The following is a 23,147-nucleotide window of genomic DNA, read 5'->3' on the forward strand; positions in this document are numbered from 1 at the left end:
TATCATTTTGTTATTTTGATATTTCCTGAACATATATGGACACATGCATGAGCCAGAATTGGACCCTTTGTCTTTATCACTTTCCACTTTTAATGTGTGTGTGTGTGTGTGTGTGTAAGCATACATGTGCCAAGAGGGCATATGGAGGTCAGAGAGACCAATTTTCAAAAATTAGTTGTCTTCTACCAGGATCCTTAGGATCAAACTCAGGCTTGTGCAGTAAACCACTGAGCCATCTTACCAGACCCTTTTCTGATATTCTGAGACAGGGTTTTGCTATGTAGCCCAATCTAACTATAAATTCAACATCCTCCTGTCTCAGTGTCTGGAGTGGTGGGATTACAAGTGTGCATCACCATACCTGGCTCCTGGAGCTCTTTCTTGATGGTGGCCAGCTCCTGACCCCATTGCTCAGTGGTTGAGATGGAAACCCACTGATTCTGAGCAATAGGCTTATTCCTGGGAGTGGCAGTGATGGCTAGGCAAGGGGTGTTGTACGCATTCCGTTAGTAAACCAGAGGTTTCTCAGAACCTGTGTCCAAGACAGTCAAGTGGCTTGTGTTAGACTAACAACTCAGTCCACTCCTTGGGACTCATCTGATTCTTCTCCAGATACTTATACATCCAGGATGGTGGGTATACAGATGAGGCCAATGGAAAGAAGCCTATACTGAGGCAGAAGAATAAGCAGATGGGGTGGGGGGTAAGGACTCCCTGATTCACTAGGCAAGTTTCCTATCACATAGCCACACCCACAGCCCCTGACTGGGGGAGGAAGCTCTAGGCAGAAGCTCTATCACTTAGCCACACCCCAGCCCCTCACTGGAGGATTCTAGCAGGTACTCTACCACTAAACCACACCCACAAACCCTCACTGGGGGGATTCTAAGCAAGTGCCCTACTGCTGAGCCATGGCATCAGCCCCAGCCAGGCCTCGCTGGGTGCAGACCTTGTGCAGAAATGTGAAGTGGTGAGAGACACCATGCAGGAGAGCAGCACTCGTTAGTATTAGGATTTTACGTTGTTCATTGCATTCATCTGGGAAGTGGAGTCCACTGAAGACTTCTGACATTGATCCTGGCTTACAGCAGCAGGCTTCAAGACAGCTGTCTAAAGCCTGGCAGTGGGGTGGTGCACACCTTTAGTCCCAGCGCTCAGGAAGCAGAGACGGGGATCTCTGTGAGTTAGAGGCCAGCCTGGTCTACAAAGTGAATTCCAAGACAGGCTCCAAAGCTATACAGAGAAACCCTGTCTCAAAAAAAATTTTAAACACCTTTTAAACTATAAAAGTCACAAGATTAAGAAAATTCATAATATTGCACTAGGAGTCTCTAAATATATCACAGAAATCACAAGTGTAATACCTGGTAATCTCATGTGTTAAGTAAAAAGTCTTAAGCATTAAAAAGGAATTACATCTGTCAGGCAGTGGTGTTGCACACCTTTAGTCCCAGCATTTGGGAGGCATAGGCAGGCAGAGCTATGTGAGTTCAAGGCCAGCCTAGTCTACAAAAGTAATTCTAGGACAGTCAGAGTTACACGGAGAAACCCTGTCCCAAAACAAAAAGGAAAAAGAAAGGAATGGAAAGGAAAGAGGAGGAAGAGGAAGGAAGGAAGGAAGGAAGGAAGGAAGGAAGGAAGGAAGGAAGGAAGGAAGGAATTTTACATCCAATCAGAGTACAGTTGCACATGTCTGTCATCCCAGCACTCTGAGTGCAGAGGTAGAAGGATCACAAGTTTGAGACCAATGTGAGCTATAGAGGAGACCTTGATTTAAAACAAAAAACTCCAAACATTTAAAAGACAAAAACAAACAAGAACTATGTTGCTAGGCATGGTGGCTCATGCCTATAACAAAAATAGAAACAGCAGGAGTGTGCATGCAAGGCCAGCCTAGGTTATATAAGATATTCTCTCTCGAAACAAGGAAAAATGTTTATACCTATACATCACAAAGAAGTGATTGCCATAGAAAGATCTTCAAGCCTCCTGAATAATGGGAAAAACACCAAGGAAATTGGCAGACACACCATTTTAAAAAAATATTTTATTTGCTGGGCTGTGGTGGCCCATGCCTTTAATCCCAGAACTCAGGAGACAGAGGCAGGAGGATATGTAAGCTTGAGGTCAGTCTGGTCTACAGAGTTCCAGGACAGCCAGGACTACACAGAGAAACACTATCTCAAATGTATTTTTGTGTTTGTATTAGTATTTGTATTTTTAAAACTGTGTGTTTGTCTGTGTGCATGTGTACATGCACACATGTGTGCAGTGCCCAGAGGCCATATCCCCTGGATCTGGAGTTAACAAGCAGTTGTGAGCCTCCTGGTGTGGGCACTGAGGAACTCAAGCCTTCTGCAAGAGCAGTATTACAGAGATAGCATTTTCACCTATTAAATAAGAAAAAATAAAAATAATTTAAAAACAGGCTGGGGCCAGGCGGTGGTGGCGCACGCCTTTCATCCCAGCACTCGGGAGGCAGAGGCAGGTGGATCTCTGTGAGTTGGAGACCATCCTGGTCTATAAGAGCTAGTCCCAGGACAGCCTCCAAAGCCACAGAGAAACCCTGTCTCAAAAAACCCAAATATATCAGTCTGGAAAGACAGATTAGCCAGTAAAGTGTTTGCCTTGCAAGTATAAGGACCCAAGTTTATTTAAACACACACAAACACACACACACACACACAGAGAGACAGAGACAGAGACAGAGACAGAGAGACAGAGCCATTTATGTGTTTACATTGCCATCTTGGCAAAACTGCATAAAGCAAGAAACACTGGGTGACTGCTAAATAACCATAACGAAGAACTCAACAGATTATTGTGCATTATTATGCTGCTGTTGAGAGAGTTCTGCAAGAATTAAAATGAAGCCATCTCCAAGATGTATTCTTTTTTATTTCCCTTTTTCTTTTTCCTTTTTTTGTGAGCTTCAACATTTTGGGATGGGTGATTCATTAAACAGCAGCATTATATAATCACCACCACCTACTTCAGGATCATTTTGCCCCCGACCATGCATGTGCTTTCTCCTGCAGCACTGGTCATCTGCCAGTGTTTCTGTCTATGAGATGGATTCCTCCATCTGTTCAGGATTGGCACCACAGCCCCGCCAGCCCTGTGACAGCTTCCCTCCCCTTCAGTCCAGTTACCCACAAAATAACTCAGATATACCACACTCGCACATGGGCTTCAGACCAAGCATCCCCACCCCCGGGGAAGTGGCAGCAGCCTTCATCCTACCCAACCTCTTCCAATCTCCGTCCTCCCTCCACAAGACCACCAGTCTGCAGGAGCCACAGACCTTCCTTTCCCCAATCCACAAAGCCTGTCCTTACCAGTGATTCTGCCTCTCTATTATCATCTGTCTTGTGGCTTTTCCCAAGGAGATTAACATATGTCTGTCTATTCATTCCAGAGAGGATGCCAATGACAGGCCAAACTATTTCATCCTAGTTTACTTCAGTGACTCAGTGGTTTAAACTGGGATTACATGAGCATGGACAACTCAGAAGCCCCAGTGCCTTCACTATTATGTCCTCAGAGAAGAGGATAGCCCAAAACTGCCTTCAGCAATCCCAACAGCCTATAAATCCTCAGACAAGGTGGGCCACATGAGACACTACCCTAGCAATCATTAACCTCTTATAAATCTTCACAGGGGTGGGGCCTCCTGAACCCTTCCCTCCCTGCCTCAGGACATAAAAGTTGACTATATAGTCTTCTTGTTCAGGTCTCCTGGTAATCACACTGCTGACAGTTGAAGAACTTAAGGACCATGTCAAAGCCAGAGGACAGTGGTCTGTATCCCATCACTGGACCCTGAACAGGCAACTCCCCAACACAAGAAACAGCAGCGCCTACTTTGATCTGAATGAAATTGGCCCTCATAGGCTCATAGGGGTGGAACTATTAGACGTGTGACATTGTGGGGTAGGTGTGACCTTGTTGAAGGAAGGTGTCACTGGAGGTGGGCTTTGGGGTTTCAAATGTTCAAGTCAAGCCCAGTGTCACTTTCTCTTCCCGCTGCCTGATGATCTAGATGTAGCACTCTTAACTACCTCTCCAACAGAATGTCTGCCTGAACACTGTTATGCTTCCTGTTGTGATGACAACGGACTAAACCTCTGAACCTGTAGGCCAGCCCCAATTAAATGCTTTCCTTTGTGAAAGTTGCCATAGTCATGTTGTCTCTTCACAGCAATAGAAACCATAACTAAGACACTCATCTTTTTGTTTGTCTGTTTTTGAGACAGGAGTTCTCTACGTAGCTTTGGAGCCTATCCTAGCACTCGCTCTGTAGACCAGGCTGGCCTCGAACTCACAGAGATCTGTCTGCCTCTGCCTCTGCCTCTGCCTCCCAAGTGCTGGGATTAAAGGCATACGCCACCACGATCCAACACTCATTTTTCACTCAGCCTTAGCTGAACACCTGGAAGTGTCTCCCACAACCCACATAAATTCATATCAGGCGAAACAATAAATGGGTGAATCTGAGATAATTTTGCCAAAATCAGTTTACTTGTTAAGATGACATACTTCTTGAAGACACTTGAAAACCCTATTTCCTGCTTCTGTGGGGGTCCTTAAAATATATGCAGTGCAGGGCGTTAAGCAGAATAAATTTGGACAGTCTTGCTATATTTTGGCTCAAACATAATTTTAAAGTTCCATATTTATGTTAAGATACAAACATAGTGTCGGGCTGGTGAGATGGTTCAGTGGCTAAAGGGCTTGCTTCCAAGCCTGATGTCTTGAGTTTGAACCAACTCCCAAAAGCTGTCCTCTGAACATCATATGTGTGCTGTGCCATACACACACATTAAAAAAAAAGGTATAAACCCAGTGCTGACTCCTAAGTGTTAGAGACTGGGAGGTCATTAAGACCCCATCAGACTTATGGGGAAAACATTTGCCCTCCTCCACAGGGCTGTTCTATGGCAACTGAGGGACAGACTAACCTGTCTGTCCTCCTTCTGCCATCACCTCCTCAAATGGCTGTTCTGTCCCACAGTGGAACACACATGGCAACTCAGGTGCACAGTTCCAAGTCTGTCATGCTGTGTGCCTCCTGTAAGTAGACTCATGACCTTACCCTTCTGTGCACCGCTCACCTATGAGATGGTGAGCCATCAATTCCTAAGGTTAACTCATATTCTTCTGTGTGTCATGTCACATTGTGGCTTTTTACCGATGACAGACATCTGGGTTGTTTTCATCTTTGGACTATTTGTGAATAATGCTACTAAGGTAGTTTGTGAGGCCCTGGGTTCCATCTCTCAAGACTGAATCAAACACACAAAAGATGGTTGAATCCGTTCAATTCCTAGGTTTCACTTAGGTTATTCAGAAGTCAGGTCAGGGCTATCCTGTGTGGTTTTTTTTTTTTTTTTTTTTTTGGTTTCCTGCAGCTGTGAACTGATTTCAGTGCTGCAGGTCTGCTAGACAAGAGACCCTAACAATGGGCAGAACCATGGTACCCACATTTCCTATTCTGGAAGGGGCTTCTTCACAGCAGCTGAAAGATAAAAGCAACCCAACAGTTGAGCGCAAACCCACATAGTATGCTCCACCCTACAGAGGGCTGCAGTCAATCCAGCTCTAGAGGAGGACCAGGGCAGGCAGGTCCTTCCTCAGCTCCAGCCCCCTCCTTCAAAGAGGATGCTGATTTGGACTGCAGAGAGGAGACTAGGAGCAGATTCACCAGGTGCAAGGGCATGGAGAGTTCCAGCCAGATGTCTTCCTTGCAAGCCCATTCTTTGGAGGCTTTGATGCACCTGTTCTGATGGAGATGAAGCGGCTGCCAGGTCTCTTCAACTCAGGGCTGCAAGCGGCTGGGCACACTCTTTCCATCGCATTCCACTGGCATGTCTGGAATCCAGCCCAGACTCCACAGCGGGTTCGCGTGCAGGAGAGGACTATTGCTGGCTACTTTAGTGAATACACTTCTGAGAAAGCTTTGTAGATCTGACTTTTGTTGGTTCCCTTCTATTTCTAATTAACTGGAAGTTTATTCATGTCAATTTCACCAAATGTTGCCAGAATCTATGGAATCATGTTTTTTCTCCAACTTTTAAAATAAAAAACTTTTTTTCAGTCAGGGTTTCATGGATTACAAGCTAGCTAGCCTCAAACCTAATATGTCGCTGAAGATGACCCTGAACTCCTGATCCTCCTGCCCCCATTGCCTGTGTGCTGGGATTACAGGCATGCACCAAATTCCTGGTGTAAGCAGTGCTGGAGATGAAACACAAGATCTCATGCATGCTAGGCAAGCACTCTAGCAACCGAGCCATATTCCCAGCCTTGAATTTTTATTAATTTCCATTCACAGGATCAATTCAATTTAATTGTCTTACCCTTTTGAAAACTTCATTAGCTCTAGATTCAATTTGTTAGTGTTTTCTTTAGGAATTTGGCATCTGTGCTCACTTAAAGAGGTCATCACTACTTCTCTCACGTCTTAATACCCTTAGAGATCATAGGTGTGATGCTGTCCTGGTGAAACAAACTGGGACGTGTCCCCTTCCAGTTTTCTTGAAAGACCAATTGTTCACTAAATGTATGAATGTGTGTGTGTGTGTGTGTGTGTGTGTGTTGTGGGTTTTTTTGCTTGCACATATTTTTTCTATGCACCAGTTTTTTAAAAAGATTTATTCATTATGTATATAGTGTTCTTCCTCGAAGAAGACACCAGATCTCAGTACGGATGATTATGAGCCACCATGTAGTTGCTGGGAATTGAACTCAGGACCTCTGGAAGAGCAACCAGTGCTCTTAATCTCTGAGCCATCTCTCCAGGCCCAGAGAGGTAGCTTAGTGGTCAAGACCACTGGCTGCTCTTGCAAAGGAAACTCTGCTCAGTTCCCAGCACCATGTGGCAGCCCACAACCACCTGTAACTCCAGTTTCAGGGATCAGGTGCCTTCTTCCAGCCACCATGGCGCCGCACACACATGGTGCACACATGCATATACAGAAAAAACATACAAAATAAGCCTAAAATTAGGGTATGCACTATGAGAATCTTTTAAATTAAAAATTCCATTTCTTTGTGTTTTTAGCTCTGCCCCCTTATTCTGGGCAGAATAAGGCCAGCAGCAGCAGTCCATCCTCCCACCTCAGCCCCTGAACAGTGGAAAAACTTGTGGACAACTTGTGAGAATCAGTTCTCACTTTCCACAATGTGGATCCTAGAAGTGGACCTCAGGTCATCAGGGTTGGCAGCAAGCACTTTTACCTACTGAGCCATCTTTATGGCTCATGTATTTTAATCAACAACACTAGTAGGCTGATAACTCATACAAGGTGGTATAAAGAGGAGAACTTAAGATGACATCATGGTACCAAGGTCAAAAACATGTCTGGCTGTTGCTGGTACAATCAGCCATTCCTGCGTGCGTGCATGCGTGCGTGCGTGTGTTCATATCTGTGAAGGTCAGAAGACAACTTTCAGGAGTCAGGTCTTGCCTTCAGCCTTGTTAAGGCAGAGTCTCTCTGGTTGCTGTTTCTGTGCTGTGTACTCCACCATAGCTGGTCTGTGAGTTTCCAGCTGAGTCTCCTGTCTCCACCTCCCATTTTACTCCATGGGTTACAGAAGCATGGTGCCGCATTCAGCCTTTTATGTGGGTTTCAGGGATCAAACTCAAGCCATCAGTTTTGTGTAACAAGCACTTCTGCCCGCTGACCATCTTACCAGACCCTCTCTTGGCGATTTTCATGCTTCCATGATGTACCTTGCCCATTGTCCACCATGTTCTTACATTTCAGTTTCGGTGTGGAGCAGAACATCCCACCACCAGCAGTTTCTAGAGTTCTACTTTATAATGTCTTTGGGCTGATCACCACATTCAGTCCTGTTAGGGGCCACTTTACATATCACTGTGTTCAGGAGCAATGGAGCTGCCTACCAGTGTTAGTGCTTGCCCATATGCAGGATGGAAAATTTTCCTTTAACTATAACTGTAACTGTTTTCCAGAGGAACAACAACAACAACAACAACAACACTGTGTTTAATATTTTTAAACAGTTTTGGACCATTGAGGTGGCTAAGCAGGTAAAAGCACCAAACGCCAAGCCAGATGGCCCAAGTTCATTCTGTGTGACTATACATTGAGAAAAGTCCTGAAAGTTGCCCTCTGACCTCCATATGTGCTTGCATGTATGTGTGTGTGTGCACGCGCACGCGCACACACACACACACTGTAATTTAAACATTTTCTTTTATTAGCATATATTATACATTTCATTATATTTCATACATATGCATGGTGTATTTCAATCAAATTCATCAAGATCCATTGGTCTTATACTCCCCACTCATCCCCTTCATCATCCCAGTGTTGACATTTTTGCAATTACCAAACAATTAAGCAATTACATGAAGATGGAGTGTAAGTTTGTTGCTAGTTACAAAAAACACATTTGAGTGAAGTCTGTAACAAATAACTTGGTTTATGAATCTGGAAGCTGAAGGACAAGACAAGACATTGTATCAAATGGCCTTCCTGAGATACACTGACTTCACTTGGCAATAGTAGGCAGAGAGTGGTTCTGTTATGGTTTAGACAAGCAATGTTTCCCACAACCTCCTGTATGAACATTTGGTCTGCAGGTTATGGTACTATTTGGTGAGGTTCTGCAAACTAGGATGTGGAATCAGGTGGAAGATCACTAGGGGCATGGGTCCTTGGACCCTTCCTTCTCCTGCCTTTGCTTTCTGGTCAACAAAAGGTGAGCACTTTCCTCTACCACATATCCTTGTTGCCATAAATGGTCTAAGTCCACCGACAAAGCACATATAGACCCAAACCTCTGAAACCATGAGCCAAAATGGACCCTTTTCCCCCTTAAGGTTTCCCTGCCAAGTATTTGGTCACAGAAATGAGAACAGTCTGTGTGTGTGTTTTCATGTGAGTGCACACATATCCATGTGTGTTTGCCTTGTGGTAATTCAAGTGGGGGACAATGTCCCCCATAAGCTCTGATGTTTGAATACCTGGTCCCCAGTTGGTGACACTGTTTGGGCAGGTAGAGTAGGAACCTGGAAGATAGCCGTGCTGAGAGTAAAGCAGACTGCAGAGGCCCAGCTCAAGAATAAATTTAAAATGATTTCTTTGGCAGAGGGCATTTCAAGACAGCACAACATTGAATCTGTGGTATGATTTTTTTTGTTATTTTTGGTTTTTTGAGACAGGGTTTCTCTGTGTTGTTTTGAAGGCTGTCCTGGAACTCACTCTGTAGACCAGGCTGGCCTCGAACTCACAGAGATCTGCCTGCCTCTGCCTCCCGAGTGCTGGGATTAAAGGCATGCACCACCAACACCTGGCTCTGTAGTGTGATTGTTATTGTAACATTTATGCAGACCTAGAATAAAAAAATCTGAGTGGGGTAGAAAGAAATACATAATATATGGTTTGGAATGGAAAAAGACCACTAGGAAACTTAATGTTACAGACAAGACATTATCAGGAGGGGACTGATCCGCACAAGAACAAAGGGAAGGGTAAACTCAAGGGATGACCCCACCCGTCTAAGCTTTCACACTGTGAAAGCAAAAGGTTTTTCTGCTCCTAGAAAGTAGTAACGGGCTGGAGAGATGGGTCAGTGGTTAACAGCATTGGATGTTCTTCCAGAGAAACTGGGTTCAATTCCCAGTACCTACATGGCTCACAACCATCCAAGTTTCAGAGGACCCAGTGCCCTCCTCTGTCCTCCTAGGGCACCGGGCATATCTGTGGTGCACAGTTTACATGCAGGAAAAACACCCATGCACACTTTTTTAAAAACAGCCGCAAATATGATTCAAAGGGGTCAGGGTTCATCCTAAGCTGGTCACTGAACTTGTCAGTGTCCTCCAGGAGGTGCTGACTCTTCAAGGATTGAAAGGTCATAGATCCTTCCTCTGTGGTTTCAATCATTGAGGCCAGGCAGTATTGCAGGGGAAGTCTGGTGGGAAGTCTGATAAAGCTGCAAATGTGAAACCTATACTGGAGATCCTAAAATGCTGGAGCTGCCAGAGTCATGGTCTACCTGACAAAGAAGAGATGCAGAAAGGGAATGGAACCAGCCTACAGGCTGCAAAGCTGGAAGGCAGAGCCATCTAAGTCCTTTGGCACCAGACATGGAGCTACAGGATTTGGTGCTTGCCCTACTGAGCGTCAGTCTTACTTTGATCCAGCATTTCCTTGCTTTGACCCAAACACTTCCCTACTGTGCCACTATGTTGGAAGTATATAATTTGCCTTTCTATTTACGACTGCCTTGAGTCTCAGAAGAGGCTTTGGACTTTAAAAAGGATTGAAACTTTGAAAAACTATGGGACTTTTGAGGCTGAACTAAATATATTTTGCATTATGTGGTCGTGAGGCCTGTGGAGCAGGAAGTGAAATATGATGGTATAAATAACAAATGTCCCCAATATGTTTGGATATTTGAATATATGGTCCCCTAGTAGTTGGTGGTGTTTGGGGAAGTTTAGAAAGGTGGCCTTACTGGAGAAAGTATGTTACCAGGGGCTAGACTGGAGCTAAAAAGCCTGTCCTACTTTCAGTTTGCTCCCTGCTTTGTGATCATGGTTGAGGATGAGCTCTCAGCTTCCTGCTCCTGACATCATGCTGGTTACTTGTTGCTATGCCTCCCCACCATGATGGACTCCACCTTCTAGAAACATAAGCCAGAATAAACTTTCTTCTATAAATTGCCTTGGTCATGTTGTTTTATCACAGCAATAGAAAAGTAACTAACACACCTCTTCTCGTAGAGCCATCAGGGTTCAGTCACGGGGACTCTTCTTTGGTGACGTTACCTAAGCCCCATCACCCTCCCAGGCTTTACCTCTAACCACCACAGCTGGATTAACATCCCACCTCTTTTTACCCTACAATGGGAATTGAACCCTACAATGGGAATTAAACTTCAACATACAAAACCGGGGAACATCCAAGTCAAATTCTACCTGCCACAGGTGGCCAGTTGCTATTCTTTAGTCATTCCACCGTGCTCCCCATGTGTCTGTAAATCAGTGTTCTCCTGGTTGCTTCCACTATGCTTAGAGAACTTCCCTTAAACACCCCTTGCAGGTATTTCTGTTAGCAATATGTTCTATTACTTTGCCTTTTTTCCTGAGAATGTCTGATTCCTCTGTCATTCCTGAATGATATTGTGCTTAACAGAGGTCACAGGCTAAGTTTTCTTTACAAGCTTGAAGAATCCTGTGTCCTTCCTTCTGGCTCCTGTAGCCCCAGAGAAGCAGCCAGATCTGATTAAGACTGCCTCTCCCCTACCTGCAACATGTCATTTCTCTTTGACAGGCGAGGTTTCTCCTTTTCTTTCATTGCAAGCTGTCTAGAGCGAGGTGTGATGGTTGACGTCCATAATCCTAGCACTTGGGAAACTGAGTGGGATTGGCTCAAACACAAGGGCGGTTCACAGTGTGAGAACCTGTTTCAAAAATACAGTTACATTCAGGTGCCTTAAATCCCAGCACTCAGGAGATAGAAGCATGCAGACATCTGAGTTCAAGGCCAGCCTGATCTACATCTCCAGTCACAAGTAAGTCTGGGCTACAGAATTAAACACTGTCCTTGGTATGAATTTCTGGTAGATTTATCATATGAGGGCTTACTCAGCCTCTTGCATCTGTGTATTCTGTGCCTTATTGTTCTGGGATGCTTATGAAGTATGAATTATCCCACAAACCTCAGAGAGTCAGGGAGTTTCAACTTATTTTACTTTATTTTGAGACAGGATCTCACCATATAGCCCAGAACCTTCCATCCTTCTGCATCAGCCTCCTCAGTGCTGCAATTTCAGGCATGTACTACCAAACTTGGCTTAGGTTCACACTTTGTACTATTTTCTTTGTTTTTCAGATCTAAGAAAGTTCTAGCACTCCATCTCCAGTCTACCACTATGTCCTTCTAAGATGGACAGTGTTATTCTGGTTTTCTTAAATTCTATAATTTCCATTTGGCGCTTTACAATTCCTTTTTCGTTGCTAACTTAATCTTTTTTTCAATTTTAAACAAGTTTGTAATCACTTTTTCTTGTAATTACTTCTGAAAGAGATTTTCATGACTGTCGACAAGTCCTTGGCAGATGGCTCATTTTGGCATCCATTTCAGTGAGCAGCCTTTTTACATTCACAACGTGTGAATGTTCTTGGAATGATAAGCGGTCTTTTTCAAATGTATACTGGACATTTAAGTTATTCTGTTTGGAGACTCCTGGTTCTATTTAAATCTTCTACGTTAGCAGGCAGCTGCTAATGCCAATATGTGGATGTATGTCACATATACAATATGGCCTGACTCTGTGGCCTCTTGTTCGAATGTTGGCTTTGTTTCTGGAGTCCTCTTGTTCTCCTGGTCTGCCTAGTTTTCTGGTACTAGTGGGGCTGGTACCATCTGCAGGTTAAAGGTGCATTTCTGGGGTCCACCCTGCTAAGGATAAGTCGAATGTCTGTGTGGGTTTCTGTACTGATGGGCAGCTGGACAACACTGCCTATATAGTCCCCGATGGAACCCCTTGTGGAGCAGGGTCAGGTGGTCTGCAGGTGCTCTGACACTGTCACTGGCGACAGTCTGTGGACTGGTACTGGAGCACTGTTAAAGGTTTCTCCTGCCACTGGCCAGAGATAAAGGGTTTTCCAGAAGACTTTTTTTTTTTTTTTGGTTTTTACGAGACAGGGTTTCTCTGTATTGTTTTGGAGGCTGTCGGTCCAGCCTGGCCTCAAACTCACAGAGATCTGCCTGCCTCTGCCTCCCGAGTGCTGGGATTAAAGGCATGCGCCACCACCGCCCCCTTTTCCAGAAGACTTACCTGTACCTGTTGGCCACTGTGTGTGGTAGACCTCTCTGGGGCCCTACCCTAGAAATCTATACCAGAGGAAAAGGAAACCCAGGAACATAGCTCTGGTTCTGAGTCCTGTCTTATTTTCAACTCTCAAGTCCTTCCCTCATTGGCTGTTACTTATGAGGTATTTAGGGAGGGTGTACTTGGGTGGAAGGAGCAAGACAGGCGAGCTCATTACTGCTCACAGGCCTCCACATGCCTGCCTGCTGGACCACCCCAACTGCACAGCAGCCAGTCTCCCTCACAAGTGCAGATCTGACTGCCAGGGCTCCCCTTAAAGCATCTTCCGTGGCCCCTGCAGAGAGACAAAGACCCTCCTGGCTACCCTGCACACTCCCTTGCTCCCTACAGGACAGTTTTTCTCCTTCCCCTCAGAACTCCTCTGGCACAGATAAGCACCATAAACTTTAGCTTCCAGGGCAGATCCTACCCCTCACAGACCTGGATGCTGGAATCTGCGATGAGGCTGGGAGGGCTGCTTCCTGCTGGGCTTGATGTCTGTCCAACTCACATTCACAAATGTGCCCATTTACCCTAAACTCCCCTTCTTATGAGGATGGCAGCTAACCCCATGCCTTAATCTTGACATCTGCAAAGACCCTGTCTCCAGTCACATTCTGATGTATTAGGCTTACGACATGAATTTGGAGGGACACAACTCAGTCCATAACTGCTAACACAGGGCTGTGCTCAGTCGTGGATCCCCTCTCTTTACAACTCTTTGCTACCTGCAGCCATTTTACATGGTTCCCTAAGCTTTCAAACCACATTCAAAACACCTAAGGGTCACCTGATCACACCAATTTCTTACAAGACTTACGTCAACAACCAAACAGAAAGGCAAAATTTGTTAGAAAGCCCAACCCCTACATCACAGGTCTGAAAGCACCCCACCCCCCATTCTGTTTATTGGGAAGGCCATGTAGCAGTGAATCCTGCTCAACACCAGCACTAGGAAGTGCCCAGCACTTCCTAAACCTAAAATGTCTAAACTGAGGGTAGGACCCAAGCAGCAGACCCAAACCTGCCTTTTCAAGAACCCGAGTAACCCAGTAAGGATCATCCACATCTACGCCATTCAAAATAAGCTTAGCTTGAGCTTCCGCCGCCTTAGGACAAATGTGCTCTCACCTGCAGTAGCCAGGAGCCAAGGGGAAAGAGAAACCAGAAGGTTCAGGCACGCGGAAATTTAACCACTAGGGCTAAGATCCAGACTCAGAGAAAGGCCAGCCCCACCCTTCGCCCCGCCCTCCGCCATTTGCCACGCCTCAAAGCCTTCGCCCCACCTACCAGCCCTTGTCTCAGTCACCCTCATTTCTCATCCTTCGCCCTCCTTAGGCCCCACCCCACCCCACCCCACCCTCGAGATTCATGCTCCTTCCCCAAGCCTGCATCCCGCCTATCGATTCTTGTCGGCGGCCCCGAGGCCCATGCCCCGCCCTCCTACCCCTTACCCAACCCACTATCCCTTGCCCCGCCCCCTTCCCTTCGGTCCCTCTTACACTTCGCCCCGCCCACAAAGGCCGGCGCTCCGCCTACCACCTCCTGCAACGCCCCCAAACACCACATCCCGCCTACTTGGTTCTTACCCTTCCCATTACCCTTTATTCCCCACTCTTTACACAACGCCCTTTCCCAAGAGGCCCGTGTCCCGCCCACCACCCCCTCGTTCCGCCCACTATCCCTTACCCGCAACGCCTCACCCTTCGCCCCTCCTCCCGAGGCCCCCGCCAAGCCCGCGGCCCTCTGCCCCGCCCCCGAGGCTCGTGCCCCGCCCTCAACTCCTGCACCCAGCCAATTGCATTTTCTCTTCGCCAACCTCCTTACTCCGCCCCCTACACCCCTTTCCCGCCCACTTCCCCCGGCCCCGCCCCCGGCCCCTTACTCCCTGCCCCTCCCCCCGTATCACGCCTCTGGGGCGCGCACTCCGCCACAAGCATTCAAGTCAGCCGGAAGTCCTGCCGTAAAGCGTGCCGCCACAATCGTACTAACGCCGGTTCCCTTGGAGACAGGCAACGCGTGCAAGATGGCGACGCCGGCGGAGGCGGAGGTGGCCGCGGACTTCGCCGAGGCGGCTGAGGCTGCGGAACTGAGTCGCGCGCTAAGCCGCCTGTTGCCGGGGCTGGAGGCCGAGAGTAAGCTGGGGCGGCGGCGTGCGCTGGAGGCCCTGGAGCACGCACTGGAAGAGACGGTACGGCCCGGCGCGGATTCGGCGGCCTTCCAGGGCCCCTGGGCTCGTCTACTGCTTCCGCGCCTGCTGCGACTTCTGACCGACCCGGCCGAGGGCTGTCGCGCGCTGGCTGCTCATCTGCTGGACTTAGGCCTGCGCCGTGCCGCGCGGCCCCACGACGCTCTGCCGCGCCTGTTGCCCGCGCTCACCGCGCGCCTGGCCCGACCTGAGCCCACGCGGCCACCGCCCGAGCCCTGCGAGGAGCTGCGCCTTACCCTCGTGCAGCTGCTCCGTCTGGCCGTGGACCTGTGCGGAGCCGCGCTCGCGCCCCACCTGGACGACGCGGTGCGCGCGCTACGGAGCGCGCTGCTCGACCCTTTCGCCGCGGTGCGCCGCGAAAGTTGCGAGTGCGCAGCCGCTCTGGCGCGAGCCACTCCTGGTAAGCATCGGATCCCCTTGCGTGGGTACCCAGATGATGGTTTCGTATGCGAGAGGGCACGAGACAACATCTCACCATGAAGCCTGGGGTGGCACCAAACTTACTCTGCTTCAACCTTCTGAGTGCTAGACTCTTAGACCTGTGCTACGAACCCATTTCATGCTCATTTTTATGCAGAGGTTATAGGATCCACGTGGAGAAGGACCACGAAAGTTTGTGCACTCGTGTTTCTCTACCCCAGTGCCTCCTGTGTCTCTTGGCTTGGATCACTAGCTTCCTTAGGTGGAAGGAGACTGCTTTTCTCCCTTTAGTTTATTCCCACCATTTCTAACAGCTCTGCTTGATCAGCCTTCTCTCTTTTTTTTTCCTTGTAAACTAGGATTTGGGGAAAAAGAAAAAAAAGAGGCCCTGCCTGCTGCTGATAGTTAAACTGAAAGTCTGGACAGGAGGGAGCCAACTATGTGAAATAATGTGCACATGTCCACCTCGATGCCTGGAGCATACAGCACCAGGACCACTGGAGGAGTTGAGGCTAGCAGGGACTGGTTTACAAGAGTCCAGAGGAAGGTGGCAGGTGTGATGGTGGCCACAGAGCTGTATCTGATAACCAGCAGCCTCCCTGTCCCGCAGAGCACTTCCACATGCAGTCGGAGTCCCTGATAAGCCCGCTGATGCAGACTATCTCCCACCAGCACTGGAAGGTCAGAGTGGCCGTCATCGAAGCCACGGGCACTGTGATCCAGTTTGGCAATGGCAGTTCCGTGGATGATGTTCTTTCCCACTTTGCTCAAAGACTCTTTGATAACGTCCCTCAGGTAACGGGGACTTCTCTTGACACTGTGTTTCTGTTAGTGGAAGTGTCTGCATGTTCTCATCCACTGGGAGGATTTCAGTGCAGTGCCAAGGTGGTTGGAGCCTTGCAGAGAAGGGCAGGGTGGAGGTTGAGTGGTGTGGGGTAATCTGTGCTGGTGGGTTCGGAAGCAGCCGAGGAGGCTGGCACACAGGAGCCCTGCAGATATAGGGGGTGCAGTTGCTTTAAGAAGGCAAAATCCAGCCCAGCAATGGTGGCACTTGTCTTTTATCCCAGCACTTGGGAGGAAGAGGCAGACGTATCTTTGTGAGTTCCAGGTCAGGCTGGTCTACAGAGCAAATTCCAGGACACCCGGGACTGTTGTATAAAGAAATCTTGTCTAGGAACACCCTCCCTCTCCACCCCGCCCCCCAAAAAAGAAGTCGGCAAAATCCAGCTCACAGGCATGTCTCAGATCTAAGGCTTTTGTGGCTTGTGGCAATATCACCTATAAAGAGAGGACTGGTGGCAGCCAGGCTCTGTTCCAAAAGAAGACAAGGAAGGGGGAGCACATGATTCTGATTAGGTGTGGAGGAGGGGCAGTAGCCAGAACCCACCTCACCCCACCACCCAACCCACCCCCCTGAGAAACTGAAAGCTGTCCCCATCTTGGCCATTTGTATTAACCATCAAACTCCAAAGTGGCAAATTACATCCAGGTGGCAGTGTCCCCTCCCCAGGGATGAAAGTGTTGGCCTGAGTGCATCAGACGCCCTCTGCCCCTTGCTCAAGGTTGTGTCACTTGTGCAGGTGCCTACCCCTAAAGTGGGTCCTATCCAAGTCCTGCCTCAGGTTCCCAGCACAGCTTTATGTCTTGTTTTATTTGTATACCTCTCCATGGCATTAAGATTCACATGCGTACAATTCAGCCATTCACGATGTTTAGGGGTGTGTGTGTGTGTGTGTGTGTTTAATTTTGTAAAGCGTGTGTCGTTACGTTTATTGTTTCAGTGTTGGGATTGTAGCTCAGGTGTAAAGCACTTGCTCAGCATGTGCAAGGTGCTATGTTCCATCCCCCACACCACACACCCACAGTTGTGAATTACAGCCAGTGTTGTCACTGTCATCACTGCTACCAGTTCTCATCATTCCAAACAGCAAGCGGTAGTTCCCCATTTAATCTCCACCTGGTGAGATTTAGCCTTTCTATCCTAAGTTTGCTTGCTATGGATTTCTCATGGAGTCCTGGTACATGTCAGATATGATAACCTCTACTAAACGTCACCACAGCCCATGAAACACCCAGGTACCGTGGTGACGCAGAACACTGCAGACAGGATGTATTACTGTGGGGGAGGGGCACAGTGAGTCCACAGAGGACAGGGCTAGTGAGTGTTACAGGGTTCTGGATCAGCAGTGGTCCTCTCATTTGTGAGATGGATGAGGCTCAGCCCTGGGCTTCATTGCCTATGCCTGTTTCAGGACTAACATCCTCCACAACAGATCTCAGAGCCACCCTTTCCAGACATTTTTTCGGGGGGGGCATTGAGACAAGGTTTCTCTGTAGACCAAACTGGCCTCAAACTCAGAGATCTGCCTGCCTCTGCTGGGGTCAAAGGTGTGCACCACCACTGCCTGGCCCTTCCCAGACTTAATTGAAGCTTCTTCTCTATTCTTTTGTGGCAGGTCCGGCAGGCAGTGACCTCAGTGGTTGGGGGCTGGCTGCTGAATCTTCGTGACCGCTACTCCTTCTTCCACAAACTCACCCCACTGCTGCTCAGCAGCTTCAGTGACGACATGCCTGAGGTCCGGTAAGTGCCTCTCTGAGCAGCTGGGCAGTGTGGGCCACATGGCATTCCCTATCCCTCTGGAGTCAACACTGATTTGGAAGAGCTTCTCTCCAGTTGCCATTTACCACAGTGGTGATTTCTTTACTCTGGAATTGCCACAAGAAACTGCCCCATCTCCTTGTTTTGTGTTTTAGGTGATCCTATGCTGTAGGAACTACCTCTGGTCACTAAGACCTCTTTGGACCTCTTTCTTATTTCAGTTGGGTCTGTGAGTGGACATCAGGCCCTTGTTGGTGTTATCATCATGGAGTTAGCTGGTCAGAAGGCCACTCCTTCCCAGTGATGCCTGTTGCCTAAAAGCCCAGCAGGTGTTTCCCTGAGGTTTCTGTGGTCAGGACCTTCATGGGATGGGTCTCCTGGCGCCCAGGCCTGACTGCCATTCCTGTCTTGTGTTACAGACAGACAGCCACCAGCCTCTGGGAGAAGGTCGGGCTGAAGTGGCAGGAGGAGAATGAGGCAGATCTAAAGGACAAGCTGGATTTTGCTTCGCCTCCTCCTCCCCACTACCCTGAACATGGTGAGTGTCCCTGCTAGGGGAAAAGGTGGCTGGAAGGTCCATGAAGGACATTTGTTCTTGGCCTTGAAGAAGGCACTGGTATCTGAGCTTTGTAGTTGCTGAGTCCCTGTTGGGGAGGTCATAGAAGGGTCCCTCCTTCCCTGATGGCAATGTGGGCCCATGCTGACAGCCTGTGCCCCTGTCTCTCAGGAGCCAATCTTTTTTCCACCTCTGGGCCAGCTTCATCTTAAAGAAGGGAAGGAGTTCCTGAAGCATCCAGATGTGCTGCCAGGTGTCCACAACTCCCTTCTGAGCATGTGCAGGGACATGTCTCTGCAGCACTGCTAAAAGAGTTTCAGGAGTGGCTCCATGGGGCCTTCATTTTTTGCCCTAGAGTCACTAAGCCTGCAGATCAGGCGTAAATGGCATTTGTCTTTGTGTGCTATCTGCCCTCGGAGGTAGGGTCTTTCTTCTGTTGGCACCTGCTTGCCTCACATAGTCATAACACAAGGCCATATTTGCACCTGTCTAGCAAGTTCAGCTGTAAAGAAGGTCTTTGCCCCCAGCCCAGCCCCTGGCCCCATGGGCTTTAAGACCTCCTGTCTTCTTAGGAAAGTGTATCTCTTAAAACCAAACAGCACTATACCCTAACAAGAGCAGAGATGCGACCCGGGGATGGGTCTAGAGGGCTGTGGACACAGTGATGCTGAGACTGCTCCTGAATTCTGTTCTGTTCTGCTGAGACTCCACCCTCATTAGCCACCTCCCACCCAGTCAGCCTCTCTACACCTGAGGTTCTGCCCTGTCCTCGGGAGCTGGCAGAGGAATGCACTCTAGTTTTCAGAAAGATACAAGTATAAGCTGGGTTTGTTCCAATTTGATAAGTCAGATTGAGAGCACAGTTTTCCAGATGTGGAATTGAGATGTGAAAGCTGTTTGTCTGTTTCTTTGTTTTTCTTGTGTGTGAGGTACTCAATTTCAAACTCAGGACCTCACTTGTGTCACACCAACTGTTCTACCACTAAGTTATATCCCCAACCCTTGGTTGGTTTTTTGTTTGTTTGTTTTTTGTGGTAGGGTCTCATTATGTAACCCAGGCTGGCCTTGAATTTATGCGATCCTCCTGCCTCAGCTTCTTGAATTCTGGGACTGCAGGTGTACATCCCTGTGCAACATGATTCTGAATGGCTAAAGGGTTATTCCCCCTCCTGTTCTTTCTGCTTCAGGTTACCTGTGTCGTTTTGCACAGCTAAGCAGGAAGTCACCTCCAGCTCTCTGGAGTCCCAGCCAGGCTGTGAACATGCACTGGTGATGTTCTCTGTGGTGTGAGGGATAGTGTGTTCCCCTGACTAACTCGGCAGTAGCCGAGCAGCTCTGCCCTTGCTGTCCGGGGTCATCCCACACAGGTCACTGGCAGTCTAGCAATGTCAGCAGGACACAGACTGGCCTTGAAGTGCAAGGAGGTTCCCTGCCTTGAGCGTAACAGATCTTGCTGCCAGGAGCAAGAGAAGTGTGGGAGGAGCGCTGTCTGGGAAGATAGCACACTTGACCAAGGTTGGGGGACTTGTATGTAAGGACTTGGGAGGCATACTTGCATATACTGTCTGCCCTGCCCAGTTTCCTGTGCTTAAGTACTAGAAGGAGGTCTGCTCACTTGGGATATGTTTTGGATCTAAGTTAGGGGCAAGGGCTTGTTGCTGACAGTAATTTCAAGCATCTCAATGGTTCTGGTTCTGAGCTGTGAGAGCAGCTCCTGCTCAGAGCTCAATTTTCATCTGAAATCTGAAGCAGAATGGATTTAGAATTGAGTCATAGTATCCAGCAACACAGCACTAGGTTTCATGAGTTTTGTTGTGCCTTCTGAAGTTATTTCAGTGTAGGATTAGAATTTTAAACTCAGGTTTTCATGATTTTGTAGCATTTCAGTCATCAGGTCTTGCTACTTATATTCAGACCCTTACCCTAGCCCTCCTTACTATTGCCCCTCCCAGCCCTGTGCCCAGACTCCACCCACCATCCTGGAACCTGTGTTGTCCTTGTCTAAGGGGCCATGTACAAATACCTTGTCATCCCTAAAACTGCCTTTTAGAGCTATGGGTTTGTGAACTTTGTCAAAAAAGTGTCTGAAACGAGAGGGAATGAATGAGTCCATCACTGGGTCATCCTTGGTGCCTTCCTGACTGGGGCCACTCTGTTTTCTGGGTGTCAAGTCATGCTCTCTGTGGCCAGATATGTCCACTTGAACATATAGGTCTTGTCCCCATCCTGGGTTGCTCCTAGCAGTCACCCTCTTATGACCCAGTTGCCTCCTCCCTGTGCCTGACCCCTCCATGCTTCTTAGGTAGACATGTGCTGTACAAGGCACTGAGTCAGTGCAGAGACAGAACAGCTCAGATGCGTGGCTATGACATGATATATCCTTTCTTCTTGCCAGTGTAGGGGGACTTAAACTGCCTGACCACAGCTGATCCACACAGCACTTAACAGTTGACAGTTGCCACACACACTGAGGTCAGCACCTGGATCAAATTTAATCAAGTTCAGGCTTCCCTTTGCCCAGGACAGAAAGGTAGTAATGTAATCACCTCTACCATAGGGTTTATGCTCAACTTACAGACAAATGGTGTTCTCAACACCAAAACAAGTCTCCACTTTTAGTTTCTAATTTTTAAAAGTATTTTGAAAGATTTTGATTTTTTTTAAGATTTATTTTTTATTTTATGTGTATGAGTGCTTTGCCTGAATGTATGTATCTGCACCATGTACATATTTGATACCTGTGGAGGCCACAGTTGTGAGCCACCTGATGTGGCTGCTAAGAACCAAAATCAAGAACAGTGAATGCTCTTAACTGCTGAACCATCTCTCCTGTCTTGTTTTTGTTATTGTTGTTGTTTTATTTTGTTATTTCAAAACAGGGTTTCTCTGTGTGACAGCTTTAGCTATCCTGAAACTCACTTTGTAAACCAGGCTGACCTCAAACTCAAAGAGCTCTGTCTGCCTCAGAATCCAGACTGCTGGGATTAAAAGTGTGCACCACTACCAATCAGTTTTGTATTTATTTTTAACTATGTATTTGTGCTGGAAGCATGTATTTATGGACATAAGTGCACTACCCTTGGAATCCAGAAGAGGGTGTCATATCACTTGGAGCTGGAGTTGCAGGTGGTTGTGTACTCTCCAACCTGGGTGCTGGGAGCCAAACTCAGGTCTTCTACAGAAACATCAAGCACTCGTAACCACTGACCCATCTCTTTAGCAGCTAATTATCCACTTTTACTCGTTTCTTTTAGCTTTATTAGTTTGTGTGGGTATGTACAGTGTAGATGTGAACACCTGTGCTACAACACATAGATGGAGTTCAAAAGCCAACTTTGGGAAGTTCTCTCCTTCTACCTTTATGAAGGTTCTGGGGATTGAACTCAGGTCTTCCAACTTTCATGGCAAAATCCTTTACCCACTAAGCCACCTTGTTGGCCACAAATTACCAGTTTTAAAATGGAATGCTATGTGTGGCAGCCAGAAGGCTGTAGTTACATTGTCTTCAGATCAGTTCTTCCTGAATAAAGTGTCCTCAGGGCCTTGCAAACCACCAATGGCAGGGCTCTGGTGACAGCAGGTTGCTGGTTTTGTTGTTGGTGATGGTTTTCCTTGGAAACATCTTTCTGCTGAATTGTTTGCCTGTCATGGCCAAGTGCCGAGAGCAGCGTGTCTTCAGAGCAGTGGCTCCATGCCAGGAGGACACGGGACCTTTTTCTTTCTTCTTTTAAAGAAAAAGCTGGTCTGGAAGTGAATAGGGTTCCCTTTGAATATGTATCATTGTGCCCATCCATCTGTTTCTGCCCTGCCTACATTCCATCAGGGTGTTTGGGATAGAAACTTGAATGGGAGCGGAAGACGAGAAGCTGGCTGGCACCGTGGGAGCTTTTCCCTCTTCTCAAGGGCAGGGCATTCTGCCTTAGCAGCACACAGACAGGCCTTGTAGACAAGAGTGAGATGTCAGGAGAAGAGGGAAATCACTTTCACAGAAGCCAGGTTTCCCTGATCCCAGAACCCCAACATCTCTGTTGTCTCCAAAAACTGAACTTTGACCTCTACACCAGCTTTAACCTTCCACCTTGTCTCCCTCCCCAACCCCTCCAGGTGGAATATCCTTTGCTTCACTGGACCTGATACGACCTCACCTTTTCCTTTGTTTTTAGGCAGCTATATGGATGGCTACTCGTTGCTAGGGTATCTGGCCTCAAAGATGTTCAAAGCTCTTCTAATGAAGAGTCCATTGTCTTTTATAGTCTCTAAGGGCCCTTGTCACCCTGCATAAGAGCAAGCATGGCCCACTTAAGCTGTCTTTTTCTGCCTTTTTGTCTACTGTCATGTTGTAGTTACTCCCCCAAAGAAGATCTGTAGACAGTGCTGAGCTCTCTGGGCCTCCATGATTACTAGGACCCCAGAGCCTTCCTCCCTGCTTACCTGTGCCAACATGCTTCTAGACAGAGATGCAGGACCACTGACCTCTAGCCTGCCCATCAATCAAGTGGCAAATGATC

General features: G+C 47.8%; 1 protein-coding gene and 1 long non-coding RNA gene across 2 annotated transcripts in view; one reads left to right on the forward strand and one right to left on the reverse strand.

Moving 5' to 3' along the window:
• Positions 1 to 7,996: 7,996 nt before the first annotated feature.
• On the reverse strand, positions 7,997 to 14,074 carry LOC121142022. The gene is made up of 2 exons (XR_005879036.1): positions 13,987 to 14,074; positions 7,997 to 12,440 (listed from the first exon to the last, which is right to left on the reverse strand). It is a non-coding gene; the product is annotated as an uncharacterized LOC121142022 (long non-coding RNA).
• A 754-nt stretch (positions 14,075 to 14,828) lies between these two features.
• The window catches only part of Dnaaf5 (dynein axonemal assembly factor 5), a 34,928-nt gene continuing 26,609 nt past the window's right edge, over positions 14,829 to 23,147 (forward strand). Inside the window, exons 1-4 of the mRNA XM_005080000.4 lie at positions 14,829 to 15,464; positions 16,095 to 16,279; positions 17,941 to 18,065; positions 18,503 to 18,621. Coding sequence (XP_005080057.1) covers positions 14,882 to 15,464; positions 16,095 to 16,279; positions 17,941 to 18,065; positions 18,503 to 18,621 — 1,012 coding nt within the window. The 5' untranslated portion in view covers positions 14,829 to 14,881. The remainder of the gene's footprint in view (positions 15,465 to 16,094; positions 16,280 to 17,940; positions 18,066 to 18,502; positions 18,622 to 23,147) is intronic.

This window comes from Mesocricetus auratus, unplaced genomic scaffold (assembly GCF_017639785.1).
Source record: "Mesocricetus auratus isolate SY011 unplaced genomic scaffold, BCM_Maur_2.0 Super-Scaffold_100008, whole genome shotgun sequence".
Classification (NCBI taxonomy): domain Eukaryota; kingdom Metazoa; phylum Chordata; class Mammalia; order Rodentia; family Cricetidae; genus Mesocricetus; species Mesocricetus auratus.